This window comes from Bos taurus, chromosome 21 (assembly GCF_002263795.3).
Source record: "Bos taurus isolate L1 Dominette 01449 registration number 42190680 breed Hereford chromosome 21, ARS-UCD2.0, whole genome shotgun sequence".
NCBI classification, from domain to species: domain Eukaryota; kingdom Metazoa; phylum Chordata; class Mammalia; order Artiodactyla; family Bovidae; genus Bos; species Bos taurus.
Window position 1 is genome coordinate 16,378,540 of NC_037348.1, and position 17,451 is coordinate 16,395,990.

Consider the following 17,451-nt stretch of genomic DNA (forward strand, 5'->3'; position numbering starts at 1 on the left):
AGATATTAAGCCAGTGACTGTTGTGGAATAGGCAAAGGACCATAAGTTCTGTGAGCAATCAGTGGATCGACCCAAGTCATATTTAAATAGAAATCTCTCTCACTTAGCTGACCTAAGTCATGTGGGGGAGAAAGGGGCTGAGCAAGAGAGGATGCATTGAGCAAGGACAGGTCAGTCCATCTGGGTTGCTTCTTAGCGGAGGGTCTGTTCGAAGTGCCTGTTGTTGTCCTGGGGACGGATTAAATATGACTGTGTCAGAGTCCAGGCCGAGACTTCTGTGTCATGGTTAATTTCTCCACGCTCCCTTAAAGCGGCCTCTGTCTTGTGACTTAGGCCAGAAGCAAGGAAGATCCCAGGGAGGGAGAATTAGCCTTTTTTAAACAATTAGGTTAACATAACAAAATTATTCATAATGCTGCCACTGGAAGACAGGTTTATTTCATTGTCAGATATTCCCTTCCACATTGCACAGAGTTTCTTAAATATCCGGTTTATTTAATTGTCAGATACTACCTTCCACATTGCATGGCGTTTCTTAAATAGTTGTAGCTGATACTCCATTATATTCTGATATATTTTCACTTTATGATACGTCTACCTATTTCTGTGGTCTTTCTAATTATTTTTGAGGCTCTCTCAAGTATTTTGTTTATCACGAGTATTCAGACCATTTAATGTTGAAATGTTAACTTTAACCTTAAAACCAACAGAAATTAACTAATGAATGCTGCAGTAAACTTATTTTTTTACTTACAAATTTTTACCTCTGTTAAATTATTTCTGTAGGATAAATTCCAGGGAATAGTATGATTAGGTAAAAGGATATGTTAACATGCCAGTACTCATAGCAGTCTTGCCAGCCTTAGCTATACTTTTGTTTTTTAAATGAATCAACACCTATGTGGTGTCCTTAGCTGCACATTAGAACCACATGGGGACTCTAATTGTACATTACAGTCTCCTGGGAACCTTTAAAAAATATTGATGTCTCAAGGCCTCCTCAAGACTTTATTTTATTAGTGTGAGGTGTGATCTGGACATTAGGATATTTAAAAGCTCTCCAGGTAATTCTGAAATGCAGTTAAGATTAAGGACTTTAGTTAATATTGCATCTGAAAATTAATTCCTGAGAGTTTGTTGAATTAGGTTGGTGGCTTAAATCTGATCAAGAAGAATCAACATGAAGTATCAATAGCTTGATCACATCAGTAAATACTTAGATGTTAATCTAGTGTAAACTTTATTTTTTTTTTACTTGGGGATGTATTAGGTCTTGATGTATACACAACTAGTATCATGGTAGGATATTAAAAAATATTTTTCAGGATCTTGAAAGCAGTGAAGCTAGAAAATGGAGAAATTTGGCCATTAGAGGAACACGATATTCTACAAGTCATGGAACCATGGAGTAAGAGAGCCCAGGTCGCCCCTCAAGAGTGAAAGCAATGGAGAAAAATGTCCACAAAAGTCATGGACCACACACTGTACTCTGTGTCCATAGTGTGTAGTAATCCAGAACTCACATCTCTCCAAAGCTTTAGCCCTCAAAGTCCGTATGTTAAAAAATATTTAGTTTGTTTCATTGGTCTGCATTTTCCAGTGCAAACTAGGCAGCAGAGATAGTTTTATGTGGTGGTTTAGAATGTCAGCCCAAATTCTGGCTTAACTGACTGTTAGGCACATTATTAAATTTCTTATGGTTTTAGTTTCTTCATCTGCCAATCTTCCCTCACAGGGTAGTTAGAAGAATAAGTTAGGTGATGTATGTAAAACACAGCTCAACATTTGATATATTGTTGAATAATTTAGCAGTAAAGGAGTGATTATGGTTATACCCATTGCTTGTGGAAGAAAATAGAATCCAATATTTAATGAATACTTAATGCATACATTCTGGGGCTTCCCAGGTAGCTCAGCGGTAAACAATCCGCCTGCCAATGCAGATGTGGGTTTGATCCCTGGATCGAGAAGATCCCCTGGAAGATGGCACAGCCACCCAGTCCAGGATTCTTGCCTGGGAAATCCCATGGACAGAGGAGCCTGGCAGGCTGCAGGCCATGGGGTCACAAAGAGTTGGACATGACTGAAGCAACTTAGCATGCTCACACCAATAGATGGGTAGCATTTTGTCCTTTGAAGCAATGATTTATCTGTCCCTTCAGAGAGAGTGCGTTCGTAGTGATCCCAAACCATTTGTCTACAAAGTATACCCCTACTCTTCTGCCCTGGAGTGAAATCCCAACAAATACTGGAGTACGGGCCATGTGTCGGGAGATGGAACAGGGCAGTGCGACCCGGCCAGTCAGAAGACGGGAGGGCCTGGCCCTCCTTAGGGGTTACAGGGAGTGGAGAAGGTGCAGGACAACACGAGAGATCTTTCAGCTCTCAGAGGTGGGAGACTTCTCTAAGAGTCGAGCTGGACTCTCCAGATAAAACTCAGGGTGCCCAAGAATGGTTCGAAAACAATATATTAACAGGATGCTTGAAAGGTTCCCATATTCACAGCGTCAGTCCTTTATATCTTGAAGTCTGTTCTGGGGCGTGATTGAGTGTAACCCAACGAGAGGTCCTCCGAGACCCACAGTAGCCTGTGATGTTGTAAGGAAGTGCCGCCTGCACTGCGCCGCTGGCGCCGCTGGTAGTGAAACGCCCTTTGCTTGGCTTGCGGCGGTGGTGTCCTCATGGGGTGAAAACGGAGAGGTCACGGAGATCTGTCGCGCTCCCCTCCCCCTGCACCGTTTACACGCCTTCATCTACAGATCTTCTTTCTCTCATTTTTATTTATTTGTTTGTTTTTCTTTTCAAAGCCTCATCTGAGGCTGTGGCACCTCTTCATCCACCAGCTGAAATAACCAGAAATTCTAGTGAATTTGCGGGTGTGTTTTTCTGTCCTGCCAGACTTGATGGCATAACATCCTGGTGTGTGTTTCTGAGGTAAAGTTTAGATACCCAGGCGTATCCTTCTTCACGGCAGAAATACAAGGCCGAGGCCCGAGTGACTGACTCAGTGCTGCAGAATCCCATCTGCCAGTGCAGGAGACTCGGGTTCCATCCCTGGGTCAGGAAGGTCCCCCTGGAGAAGGAAACAGTAACCCAGTTCACTATTCTTGCTGGGAAATCCCATGGACAGAGGAGTGTGGCGGGCTCCAGTCCATGGGGTTGCAGAGAGAGACACACACACACTTCTCCATGGCCAGAATGTCAGTGTAAGCAAAGGGTCACGTCAGTTACCACCTGTAGGCATAGAGAGGGCTTCTAATCAGGAGAACGGGTAGTATTACCTAGGAATAAGGAAAGTGAACTTACACTGGGAAGAAAGCCTGTCCCTCGGAACTGAGAGCGTGGGGAGGAGCCTCCAGCCCACCTCTGCGGGAGAGCGGCCGGGGAGGCCTGGGCTCTGCCTTTCCTGCCCACTCTTGGCCCATCGGCAGAGCAGCTCTGTTTCTGCACGTGTTTCTGTTTGAAACTCTTCAACTATATAGAAGTGGGAAAACCAGTGTCTCGGGTGACTTGTGTTGCAGTTTATCTCAAGCCTCCGAGCCGGCCTTTTTCACGTGTATCTGCTGCCCGTGTGTTGAAAACTAGGGGCTCACAGGCCAGTGTCCATATGAAGTTAAGCAGATGACGTTGGGACTGTTTGTTTATTTGAACTGTTTGTACCTCCCCTACCAGTATTTAGAGCAACAGTTGACTGTGTGTATACTCTGTGTTATTTCTGTTAAGATACATATTTTTCTAGTTTGTGTCATAATTTAACTCAAAACCATTATTTTCCTCCTTAGTAATACATTAAAATGATGTTGTTATTACGAGGAACAGCATTGTAAAGTCAATGAACTGTATTTAGTGCATAATATGCCACACAGGGGTAAAACCCCCATGAGAGTCTTTCTGTTTTTTGTTTCCACAGAGGTGGCAGTAACAGCAGTAAGCCACATTGTGGTCACCGGACAGGAATCCGTGTTTGACCTTAGAACAGTATTTGTTTATCCTTGAGAAAGATATGCTTATCCTGGTAGCCCTGGCATATAGCAAAGTGCCTGCCATTTAGTAGAAGCCCAAGTTCAGGAAGTTGACATGTGTTCAACTAAGGTGTGAGAAGAGAAAGAAAAAGCCAGAGAAAACAGTGGATGAATAAGAGGGTTCTTAAGGGCATCAAGTGAGGAAAAGTTTTTAAAAGAAGAATCAGGTCACCACTTTGAGATTCTATGAAGCTCAGACTCAGTGGGGGAAAAAGTCACTGGATTTGGGGGTTTATTTTGTCAATGGAGACCCAGGACAGAGAAGTCTTAGTAGCCGTAGGAGAGGCGATGGTGGTGGTGTTTAAGTCATGCCAGACTTCTTTGCGATGCCATAGACTGTAACCCTACTCTTGCCTGGAAAATCCCATGGACGGAGAAGCCTGGTAGGCTGCATCCATGGGGTCGCGAAGAGTCGGGCACGACTGAGCGACTTCACTTTCACTTTTCACTTTCATGCATTGGAGAAGGAAACGGTAACCCACTCCAGTGTTCTTGCCTGGAGAATCCCAGGGACGGGGGAGCCTGGTGGGCTGCCGTCTATGGGGTTGCACAGAGCCAGACATGACTGAAGCGACTTAGCAGCAGCAGCAGCGGACTGTAGCCCACCAGGCTTCTCTGCCCACGGAATTTTCCAGGCAGGAATACTGGAGTGGGTTGCCACTTCCTCCTCCAGTGGATCTTCCCAGCTCAAGGATCGAACCAGCATCTTCTGCACTTGGCAGGTGGATTCTTTACCCCTGTGCTACCAGGCAAGCAGCCAAGGGAGAGAGAAGGCTCCAAATGGCAAAGCCTTTAATTAATTGTTTTAACGGCCAGTGGGGAGGCAGAAGGGAAGGGGTTGGGGGGGGGTGTTGTATGCAGATTAGAGGGGTTACAGCAGAGATTCTCAATGCCAGCATTACTGGTAGTTTGGGGCCTGATGACTGTGTTGTACCGTAGGGCGTGGTCCTGTGCCTTGGGGGACAACCGCCGCTCCCCGACGTGTGGCAGTGAAAAGCACCTGCAGACGGTGTCAGATGCCCCCTGGGCTGGTGCAGGTTGGAGTGAGACTGCTGCTGGCACACACTTTGCCCTTTCTCGCCTCCGCTCCGTTGTCTGCTGGGGTGTTCATGGTGCTTGTAGGCAGATGGGGAAGGAACCGCTCCAGAAACAGGTGGGAAGCTACAGGCATCCAGGGCGCGATGCCTGAATTGGTTACCAGAGGGCAGTTGGTAGGGGACCAGGGCAAACATACCGTTCGGAGAGGTGCCCTGGAGTTAGAGGAGCCGCGCAGACGTGTCTGATGTTGGGCAAGGGTGGACTTAGTCATGTTAGTTCATGGCCATGAGCTGCTCACTCTGAACAGAGAAAAGATCACCTGAGGATGGAGTAGATGAGGTTAATGTTGGGTCTTCGAGGGAATCACACAACGTTTTGGTAACCCCTGTGGGGATGGATTAACACACATGAGTAAAGCGATCCAGAGCAGCAGTGAGGCCTGGCTGAATAGGGACTTTAAAAATTACTTAAGACATTAAAACCCTAGAGAAGAGGACTTCCCTGGTGACTCATTGGATAAGAATCCACATGCCAGTGCAGGAGGCACAAGTTCCATTCTTAGTCTGGGAAGATCCCACAGGCCACAGAGCAACTAAGCCTGCATGCCATAGCTTCTGATCCTGCACTCTGGAGCCCGGGAGCCCTGACTACTGAAGTCGTTTTTGTGCCTAGAGCCCGTGCTCTGCAACAGGAGACACCACCACCGTGAGAAACCTGTGCACCACAAGTACAGGAAACCCATGCAAAAGCAACAAAAACCCAGCACGGCCAAAAATAAAAAAGAAAGAAAAAGTAAAGCAAAAATCCCAGAGAAGAAATAAACCTATAACCCAACCACTGTAATACTGTTTTAATTTGTGCACTTTACTGTTTATACTCAATGCTTTTTGCCTTTTTTATTTTGCTGAATATAGATTTCAATGTTACTGAACTGTTATTTGAATTATAGTTAATGGCTACAGAATAGTCTGTAGGGCTTCCCTAGTGGCTCAGTGGTACAAAGAATCCACCTGCCAATGCAGGAGAGACTCAGGAGTCACGGGTTTGATCCCTGGGTTGGAAAGATCTCCTGAAGTAGGAAATGGCTACCCAAGTATTCTTGCCTGGAAAATTCCATGGACAGAGGAGCCCGATGGGCTACAGTCTGTGGGGTTGCAAAGAGTCAGATGCAACTGAGTGGCTTTCCCTTATAAGACCACGCACACAGGTAATACTGTGTAGATATTTTCTTTAATCAGATAGCCCTCTAGTTACTGGCTTGGTTAGGTTGTATCCAGTTCTCAGTAACAATCGTCCTTAATGTTGTAGCGCACTTTCTTGGAGCCTTGCTGGATTTTATTTGTGGATCCAGTAAAGGCTTTATACAGTGCTGAATGCAGAGCAGAAAATGTGTTGGCCTCAGGGTCACTTCACTGAGTTTCTCCCTGACCCACCACATTTAAAACTGCAAACCCCATCTCTGCTTCATTTTTTCCACCACCCCTGCTATCTCTAGAACACTGGGTGTTTTATCCTGATTGCTCTTATCTCCCTTGCTAAGTCCACAAACTCCCACAGGCAGGACAAGGATTTGGGGTCGGTTGACCGGCACAAAGAATGCTGGCACGTAAATACTTGCCAAGTGGTGGGGTTTACCCTGACGGACAGGCAAGGTGGGTTTGAAGAGTGTCCACAGCAGCACATATTCATGGAAGCCAGTGGGAGGATAATTGCACTAACTCGTACTTGGTTTCCAGGCGGGCTCGAAAACAACAGCTGTCCACGTGGCTGATGAACTGGGGGATGTAGGGTTAGCGCTGTGGCGGCAGGTGCGCATTCCTCCAGCAGGAGAGAATGGGAAAGGTAGGAGGTAAGCAGACTGTGGTTCCAGCAGGGAGTTTCCCAAGGTTTCCTTACGACAGAAGAAGTAGTTTGAGAATTAATAGTGACATGGTTGGTAGAAAATGCCGTTTTGCCAGGAGTGGACTGTGTCGCTGTTTAATTGCCTCTGCCTTGGCCAGCAGCCCCCTCTTGGCTGGGTGTGTATTTGATTCACACCGTATGGTACTGTATAAGTTAAGTTGTGTTTTCAAAGAATTTTTTTTTCCTGATCAGAGCAAGGTTGTATGTGGTAATCTGAGTAAGCAGATAGGCCAGTCATGTCTGAATTAAGCAGAGCTAGTGACAGTGTCACCTCAGCCCAGGTGGCACAGTGGTAAAGAACCTGCTTGCCGTTACAGGAGACATAAGAGACACAGGTTCAATCCCTGGGTCGGGAAGATTCCCCTGGAGAAGGGCATGGCAACCCACCTCAGTATTATTACCTGGAAAATCCCACGGACAGAGGAGCCTTGTGGGCTACAATCCTTGGAGTCTCAAAGAGTTGGACATGACTGAGTGACTAGCAGTCTTACTTGGTAAATAAGTAAGATATTTAGCATGGCATATATTAAGCAACCGTTGGGAGTCTTGCTTGAGTATGGAAATTGTAATAGTTTTCTTCTGAAACAGCTTTAATTGTCACCTTCAGCCAGTATCTGGCTCTCCAGTTTGTTAAAGATTTTCTACTATAACGTATTTTTAGTTTCCAAATTCCATGTATTTCCTGGTGAATTGTACGATTTAGTGGACGAAACACTGGATTGACAGTTGAAGTAATGTTTCCCTCTCATATTTGTCAGTAGGTGACATGTCTGTTATGTCTTAATTCGTTCGTTTCTTCCTTTTTAAAACATGATAGTGATCCCCAACACCACTTTCTGCCTTCTTCCAGAATCTCTGGGACACTTTGTCAACATACTGGTTTATTAGAACCATGTAAAGAGATTTCATGTTTTGAGATCTGTCCCAGAAATGCTTTTTTTTCTTACCCATGCCTTTTTCAGCTTTATTTGAATATTGAGGTGTATCTGCAATGATGTGAATTGAGCTGAGTTGGTCATCTTTTAAATTTAAAAAGTTATAATTTGTGTTATTGGGACCAAGTGCTTTATTCAAAATAGGATTTGATAATTATATTGACAAGTATAGTATGATAAGACGTTATAGTATTTTTCTGTACATAGTTTTGACTTTGCGAATTTTGAGGATACAGCCTCCACTTGTTTTTAACAAAAATTGGACTGACCTTGCATAGATTGGAGCAATTAATTTCTTCCCTTCTCAGTAAAATTGACCACAATTAGCATGTACTGTAACCCATTTTAAGACAAAGGCTTAGGAAAACTTGCTTTTTTTTTTTTTCTTTCTTTTTTTGAAAACCAGAGGAAAACCATTCTTACATTTCCTCATTGTTTGTTTGTGAGCATAATATTAACTCTTTCAGAATCCCAGTCTTCTCTTTATCTTGATCAAAGAACGTCCTTAGGAAGGAATCCTGCAGTTGCCGTTTAGCCCATGTGTGACTTCTTGTGAAGTTATGTCTCAATTACTTGGGACTGTGCAAACCAGCTTTCTGGAGCAGAGCCTCAAAGAGCAGTGAGGTTAGAAATTTTGCATAAGAGAGAATTTAACCTATCCCTGAGAGGCTGACTATATATGTATATTATATTAGTATGTTTTTATATATTAATATATATATTACAGTGTATTTGCATGTATTACATAGAGAATATACATATGTATTGGAATTTCCCATGTGGTGCTAATAGGGAAGAACTCGCCTGCCAATGCAGAAGACCTAAGAGATGTGAGTTCAATCCCTGGGTCAAGAAGATCCCCTGGAGAAGAAAAGGGCAACCCACTCCAGTATTCTTGCCTGGTGAGCTCCATGGACAGAGGAGCCTGGCAGGCGGTAGTCTGTGGGGTCGCAAAGACTCAGACACAACTGAGCGACTGAGCACACACATGCATGTATACCTTAACCAGTGTTTGCTTCTTTCCAGGGAGGATGCTGGAGAACCAGACTCCTGGAGCAGTTTGTCCTACGAAATCCCTTACGGAGACTGTTCTGTGAGGCATCACCGAGAGCTGGATGTCTATATGCTAACCTCCGAGTCTGAACCACACCAGGAGCCCCCACTTCCTGGAGACAGTTGCACTGGACATATTTTTAAACTTATGAACATCCAACAGCAGCTAATGGTAAGGAAGAAAATTTCCATTTTCAGTCTTTGGTATCCTCACCCCTTCCCCCAGTGAGCTTTGCCATAATTAGAACATAGCCGTGCTTCCCTCAGAGATTGTGAAACCTGTAGAGCAGTTTTAGCTGCATTCGAAGTCAGCATTTATAGCGATAGAACTTAGCACTGGGGAAGTACAAGAGGAGACTGGGAAACTTCTTCATTGGTTTTTGCCAGGCTTTTAAAATAATGAAAGATACACATACACATTGCCGACAGAGAACTGTGCAACAACTAGAGCTAAAATTTTCTGGCTTAAAAGGAAATTTGTTTAACACTGTGAATTTGTTGGTTTAACTTTATAAAACAAAATGAGCTGAACTGTTTCTGAGATTGTTGCTAAAGAACAGGAACCAAATTTACTTAGGAGCAGTCTTCCCTCAACTCTTTCAATGAGTGATGACCATGCTGCTATATTTAAATTGATAGTTGTGCAGTAAAAAGATCACTAAAAAAAATAAAGATTTTTATAATCCACTCAAGCCTTCAAGATAAAGTTGTTGCCAGACATAAAAACATTACAGACTCCCTGGTGGCATTTATTATGGATAATATACACGTCATGTGGATACATCTCTCTTGGCCGTAACATCTAAAAGGCTAAGTTTAGATAATTTTTCCACCCATTTTATTTCAGAGTTGATTTGATTTGGAAAACTCTTGGCAGTAATTTCATTTAAGGTCACCTGGGGTCAGCTTCTCTGGGAGCAGACCTTATTTCAGAGACGGGCGGGCCAGGACACTTCATGGCAGGGTTGCAGACGCACTCGCCTCTGCCTCTCTGGGTTGTGTTTATTCCAAACCAGGTGTCAGTTTATTTTCCTCTCTGGAGGTGGCTGAAAACTCAGGTTTTCTGTAGAGCTCTTCTACTGGGTGAATGGTAGTCCATTCAGAGACAGCAGATTGCAGATGCCACAGCTACCCGCAAGATGTGGAAATAGTTTCCTGGAAACCATGAGAAATTAGAGCTATGAGAAGATACATGTGTTAGGAGCATCTAAAATTTCTCAGGCCATACCACTTTTTTCTCCAGATCCCCATTCTGTCATGTTCGCCCTTTGTTAAATTCCATGACCCATTTTCAGAATTCCTTGGAGTTGGTCACCATCTCAGGAGGAAGGAAGCAAGCGATTTTGAGTTCTCTTAAAGAAGCGTAGCATGGCAGAGTTCAGTGCAAATCTGTTTTTCTCGTACTGTCTTATTAGAAGGACCTGAGTGAGCTTGACGGGTTTTACACCTCTACATGTGAACTGTCACATGAGACCCAGCGCGCAGACAGGAGCAGGTGATGATCGAGGACTGGAGGCACAGGGCCCGAGTGGGCGGAGGAGTGAGACGGCGGCACACGGTGTGTGCGAGAGATTATCCTAACAGAGCGAATGACGAGTGAAGAGCGAACCAGGCATTTCAAAAAATAGTTCTGGGAGCTCCCTCGTGGCTTAGTGGTCAGGATTTCAGGCTTTCTCGGCTGTGGCCCGGCTTCAGTCTGTGATCAGGATGTGCAGTGCAGCCGAAAAATAAATAAGGAAAAAAAACCATGTAACTCAAAAAACAGTGTCATTCTAAGGGTTCCTGAAACTTAGATACAGAGGTAAACCCACTCTAACGATCAGACGTATTTTGTTTCTCTCCATTTTTTTCCTAAGCTTTGTCTAACATGTGCTTGTGGCTTTTACATAATTTTAACTTTAGATTAACTTTTATTTATTTTCCAAAACATTATAAATATCTTTTTCAGATTTCACTGTAGTCTTCACTGTTAACGTTTGGAATATATGACAGCATAGCGATCCGTATCAGGTTATTAGCCACGATTGTTCTAACCATTCCCACATAGTTTGTCGCATCTGTTTCTCAAGTTGCAAAGACCTATTTTTGAGATGACCTATAAAATATTCTCAAAGCACAGTGCCATCTGAGAATAATGAAAAATTCCCTATTGCTCGTTTGATATGTTATTTGTTTAATATTCAGTAGTAGAGGAACAGAGGAACTCTTTATCAGAAAGTGAAAGAAAGAATTGAATCATGCTACTCTTTTGAAATTATTATAGCCCCATAACTAAAATAGTTACCCTAGATTGAACAGAGCCTGTTTTGGAGATTGAAGGATGCTGTGTAACTCCTAGGTAAGAATTCAGGGCATGGGAGCATCTGTCTGTTCCTTGTGATTGAAGAGAGAGTTTACCAGACTGGTCAGGATTTGTTTTTACTTGTATATACAAGGCAGGAAGGAAGCTGCCTCTGCCCCTCTAAAGGCCCTATAAAAGGTAGCTTTTTCAGCTGCTCATTTGAAGATCAGTTCTGTGCTTTTTTAAAATAAGATTTTTTGAGGCTCAGTTTTAATCTGCTTTCTAAAATAAGTCAATAATGTAGAAAATAGCCATATTGTATTTTCTTGGCATCTTTATCATTCTGGCAGTTATGCAGCTATCAGAGGAAACTGAGGTCAGAGCCGAGGGAGCGTTTATTGGCATTTATTAGGTTGGCTCATCCTGTGACTTTAGAACGGCTAGAATGCTAGTGACTTGTCTCCCATGTCAGTGACATCTTTTTCTCATGGTCAATTTTTTAAAAAAAAACATCTTCTATTTCCTCCTAGAAAACAAACCTTAAGCAGATGGACAGTCTCATGCCCTCAGCGGTGACAGCACAGGAGCCTTCAAGTGCCCCCCGTGACCAGGATGCAGATGGTCACTTTCTTCCCCGAGAGTCCGAGCGCACAGCCAGCCAGCAGCTTGCCTCTCCTGAAGCTGCTGAGAGCTGTCAGCACTGCCGGGGGAGCTCCGTGGGGCAGACTGAGAGCTCCTGTGATTTGTCAGGTGCGGCCAAGGAGGAGGATACAGACCCTTCCTGCAGGAAGAAGAGCACAGGCGTGGAGAGAACAGGAGGTGAGGTGGGGCCAGCACCTATCACAGACCCTGGGGCGGCATCTGCTCCCGACAGCTGCATTCAGAGCGTGCCTGATGGCAGAGGAGAGGACCCAGAAGGCCTTCTGTCCTGTGGAGTCAGAGATGAAGAAACTACGTCTTCGGCAGTGGCCACCGACCTGGGGCCCCCAGGCAGCGTCCTGCAGTGGGGCGTGGCCCAGGCCTGCTCTGGAGGCAGGCTGGTGGTTGCTTCACCAGCAGGTGCCAGCGCCCCCCAGGCTACGGGAGAAAGGGAACATGGTCTCATGCACCCCATTGCTGCCATCGTGGGGAGCATGCTTGAAGTGGAAGAGAGAATGAAGAAACAATTTGAGGACTCCGGTATCAGCACTGCTGGAGACTCTGACGGAAAAGTCACAGACGAGCCTGTGTATGGAGCCAGCATTCTAGACCGCGTCTGGACCCCCCGTTCCCTGAAGGCTAACAAACCTGCAGAGTTGATCCTTGGAGTTAGTAATGGCAAAGCTGCCACTGACCAAACTGCAGAAACCGAAACTTCTAAAAGCTATACAGAGAGAGCTCACACTCCAGGAGCCCAGAACCCTCAGTTAATTCCAGCTGCTGCAGGCGACGAGGTTTCAGAAGGGCTCCGACCCAACACTCCCTTAGCCAGCATGTGTGCATCAGGGTCACCCTTTGATTTAACCTTGCCTGGGCTGCACAAAGATGTGACACCTACCCCGAAATCAGAAGCGGAGTCATCTGGTGTTCACAGCCAAGACAGCGAGTCACCCATCTGCTCCGCAGCTGGGGGTGATAAACTTGGCACAGCCCCTGGGTGTCAGCCAAGCACAGGGACGTCTGGTGGGGTGTCGCTTGCAGAACATTGTGACGACACAGCCCCCCAGCCTGAGAGCACAACCACAGGACAGCTTGGCACACGGCCCCTGCCCCCTGCCAGCTGCCCGAGCAGCCCACAGGCCAGCTCCACCCAGAGCACCCTAGACACCCCAGAACGTGTGGATGCTTCTCCTCTCCAAGTTTCAGATAAAGAAAGCCAAGGAGAAGATCTGAAAGCGGAGACATCGTCAGCAGATCCGGCTGAGGTGGTTCCACACCCACAGGCCGCTCCCCCCACGGCTGAGAAAGAAGGGGCATCATGCCTGGCTGTGACACCAGGCGGGACTGTCTCTCTGGCAGGCAGTGAATCAGTAACCAAAGATGACGCACTCTCGCTTGTCCCCTCCCAGAGTGAAAAGGGAAGAGCAGCCCTCCAACCACACACAGGTGGTGGAGATGGGCCTGACGGAGACACAAGACGTCCGGAGGAGCAGCCTCCAGAAGGCGGCACAACGGGCCTGGGCCCACCCCTTGCGACCCTAGACCCCCCGCCTGGCATGGGGAACACTGGTCCCGGAGGACTCGCTGGGGAGCAGGAGTTCCCCTCCCCCACAGTGGCCCCCGAAGCCCCGGCCGTTGAGGGGGCCACTGCCTCTGCCCTGCTTCCTGGGGGTCAGGCCACTGCGACTGAAGGAGGAAAAACTCAGGTGGTTCCTGAGGGCCCAGGAGGCGAGGGTAAAGCCAGGACCTGTCCCACCACTGAGGATGGCGCTCTCTGCTCTGGAGCATCGCAGGAAGAACGCAGACCACCGCCTCCTGTGCCAGAGGCGCCGGGGGTCCCCGAAGAGCCTGGCGCAACGGCCGGGGCAGAGGACAGAGTGCCGCAGCCCAGCAACTCCCTGGGCACACCCTTGGCCCGTCTTCATGCAGAAGCTAAACCCAACAAGGAAGTGGCCCCAGCAGCCTCCCGGCCAACGGGAGGTGGGGCTGCACAGAGCCTGGTGCCACCAGGAGCCGGTCTGGCTGCATACTCCAGCCAGGACGCCCCAGGTGCAGAGCCGAGCAGCTCAGCTCCACCGCCAAGTCTGTTAGCAGGTGGGCCCGAGGCGCAGAACTGCAGTCCAGCTTCTTCGGCTCTGGATGTTGAGGTGGAAAACACCCCGTGCCCAGGGAAGAGCGCCGGGTGTGAGGTGAGTGGAGATGCAGCGCTGGACGGTGCCCGGGTCCGTGGTCTACAAGAAGCCCTTGGGGCCGGGACAAAGGATATATCTCACAACGCCCCAGACACCTCGTCCTGCCAGGAGGAGAATATGATCCTGGGTTTGCCTGGAGCTTCACCAGCCGCAGGCATGACTGACCCCCAGGGCATCGCGCCCCTGGAGCTGGTGGCGCCTCCGGGTGGGGAGAAGAAGCTGGAGGGAGCAGACTGTGGCTCTGTTGGCCTGCAGGAGGCCCAGGGGGACAGTAAGGCGCATCATGACCCGCCGCAGGCTGCGGGCGGAGAGCGCCCCCCAGAGATGGGGCCCTCGGGTGAGCCAAGGGGTGCCCCCGCTCTGCCTTGCGCTGTCTCCACCAAAGCCCTGCATCGGCCCGAGGGTGCCAACTCCATCGAGGAGGCTGCCATCCGCATCGTGGATTCCGTCATAGAGCAAGTCAAGGCCTCCGGAGCACTGATGACAGAGGGGGCTCTCGGGCACGGGTCACCACCCAGGCCTCCCAAGGCAGGCCCAGGGACGGAGCCCACAGCACATGCTTCCGCCGGGGAGACGAGCTCCCTGCAGCCTGCAGAGACCCCGCCGGTGGACAGTGGTGGCAGAGAAGCCTCTGGGAGCCTTGAGCAGTGCTTTGCTGGAAGCGAGGAGCCAGAGATTATTGTGCCTGTCCAAGGACCTGCACCAGAGACAGGTAAGCCACACAGAGTACACAAGCAACCGTGTGAGGGATAGATTCCCTTCAGAGTCTCTGGGGTGTGCTGGTAAAAATACAAGTGTCACTGCTGTTTAGAGGCCGTGTGTTCACTGGGTCGGTTGCCAGGCTACCAATCAACACCATCCAGAGAGACACGTCATGTCAGACTGGGACAGATTTTGCTTCCTGTATTCCAGAGCCCTGGCTTGATAGCTCAGAACCTACAAATGCTCTGTCCGTCCCACCGAAGCAGCTGCAAGTTTCCTAACCTGGAAAACAGTACTGCGATCCCAGGTGCTCCAAAATGATAAAGGGATGGAGCAGATGTTTTGAGTCATGTGTCTTAGTCCTTTTTCTCGAGAACTGTGATACACAGTGCCGACAAAGTGTGTTTTATTTACAAACCTGAAAGTCCCTTTCTTTGCCCACCATCCTGGTCCGTGTCCTGAGCACATTTAGAGTCAGGGTGGTTTCAGAACAGCTGGCAGTATCTTTCTACGCCGATGGCCCAGCATCCCACATGGTGGCATCAGGTCATTGGTGGAGGCTGGGGGGACGGGAACGCCCTACTCTTCCTGCCCGAGGAGCAGGCCTCCTGTTCCATTGCCGGTGGCTCTTGGGCAGCCAGCCGTCTGGGAACTGGGGACCCCGCGCCGCGCAGGGCCTCGGACACAGGATTTCCGCCCGAGCCTGGTCTGCCGCGCTGCTGTCACAGGGCAGACGTTGTGTCTGCTTATCTCGGGGAAGCAGCTGCAGCGAGCAGATTGCTCACACGGCAGCAGCCCCGTTCCCTCTGTGGGTGACCATGTCCAGAGAGAGCAAAGAGAAGCCACTGGTGCTCGGTGGAAAGAGACCAGCCGCATAGAACTTCTTATTGGGGGTTGAGGCTGAGGCTTAAACTGAAGTCGGACTGAGTTTTGACTCTTGACGTCATTCAAGTTCAGTTGAGTTCACACTTTGAGACCACCACCTGTTCCCAGAGATAGAGGACCTATCTCCATGCTCACCCCCAGACTTTCATAGGTAAGAAGCCTATTTTGTTTTTATCATCCAACTGTTTTTGCAGTTCCTTCTAAATTTTGAAAAACCCCTTTACTGTAGCTGTGTGTTAAGCGTTGCGGGGGTGGGGCAGGAAGAGAAACGAACGAACAGAAGGCAAGAAGTTGCTTTGGAAAAAGCCCTTTAAACACAGTGGCCATTTCTCTTGATAAAGGGTTTTTAACCATTTATAATCTGTTTTTCCAGTTGAGGGATTTAAGAAACCCATAGTAGTAGTTTTGGTGGCGTCAGGCTTTTTGTTTTCTTAATATCTTGGATTGTTAGCCATGAATAAATTTCTATCACTGTCAGTCTCAGGATTTAAATAAGAAGGTCTCTAATTTTTTAAATAAGGCACAACAACAGGTCTATTTTGGGGGCCCTGGCAGGTTGACATTTCAGAAGAATGGGAGTGGCTGTAAGCTGATGCCCGGCTATGTTCTTTTCATTTGGGTGCTGCGTCTTTGGCCACACGGGCTGGAATTATTTCTCTTTCCGGCTCAGTAGTCAGAATTTAACCCAAGTAAGTACAGACTAAGTAAGGTTGTGTCCAGAGTACCTTATGAGAAAAGGCAGATACCAAGAAGAGTTTCAGACTTTGATTTTTAGTAGTATACAAATATAGTAAGGATGCTATGGAATTGCATCTAAGATTTTAAGGCTGTAGGAAGGGAAATGAGACAGAAATCCAGTTTTAACAGTGTGGGTTTGGAGTGGGTGGATGTGTGTGAGAGAGGTACTTCTGATGCCTCGAGGAGTCATGTGTGTGTGCTCCATGCTGATGGCCTCCAAGGACAGGAAAAAGTAGCCAGTAATAAAGCAAGGGGTGCTTTTTTCAGAAAATAGCCAGGACTGGGGAAAGTCCCTGGTCGTGTTGCCCCAGAGAAAAAGCACCCAAGTGTGATCTCAGACCAAAGGGTATTTTCTAGGAAGTTTACATTCCACTTATGAATTTAACCCTACTGCTTTGTAAGTGGGCAGACATCGGTGTAACTGCTGGTTTGGAAGGGCCCACATAGCATTGGCCTCTGTTTTTATTATATACTGCCGTCGGCAGAGCCAAATAGAAATCGAGAGGAGGGAATCACATACCTTCAATTTGAACGAGAGGTCGGGGCCCAGTACGTATCAACAGCACTGCCTGCGGTGCTTTGGGAAGTTAGGATTGCATGACGGAGCCCCGCCAGTCCTGTGGGGGCTGCCGGCACCCTGCAAGTCCCAGTAAGCTCTGTTTACTGCTGTGACTGGGTGCTGCTTGCCAAGATACATATTTTCAGGTGATGGATATTATCATCAGGTAGTAAGGATTTATGAGAAATCATATCTCCAAATAAATGAAATAAAAATCAACACCTGCCCCCCGACCCCCTCCAAAAAAAAAAAAAACCCTTGTCTTACTCACTTAGAAATGTTTTAATCAAGGAATATTTAAGGGGATTGCTTAGTCAGATTTTTTTTTTTAAACTTTAATCACATATTATGAAATGGAAGACAGATTTTCATTCTTCGGACAACAAAACGTTTGCCTTTTTTTTTTTTTTAATTGCTAGTAAGATCATGTAATTAAAAATAAGGGCAAAGAAAGGAGACTCACAAGTATTCATTTATAGTAATGTAGCTTTCCTAAATCTAAAGT

At 47.2% G+C, this 17,451-nt stretch overlaps 1 protein-coding gene across 17 annotated transcripts in view; it reads left to right on the forward strand.

Moving 5' to 3' along the window:
• AKAP13 (A-kinase anchoring protein 13) overlaps positions 1–17,451 on the forward strand; it is a 324,467-nt gene that overhangs the window by 163,247 nt on the left and 143,769 nt on the right. For 16 of the 17 annotated variants that reach the window (XM_024982287.2, XM_059879258.1, XM_059879260.1 and 13 more), the window contains 2 exons: positions 8,924–9,122; positions 11,762–14,774. In XM_024982287.2, coding sequence (XP_024838055.2) covers positions 8,924–9,122; positions 11,762–14,774 — 3,212 coding nt within the window. Of the gene's footprint in view, positions 1–4,916; positions 5,176–8,923; positions 9,123–11,761; positions 14,775–17,451 lie in introns of those variants that run through there. The other variant, XM_059879264.1, reaches the window with a different exon arrangement.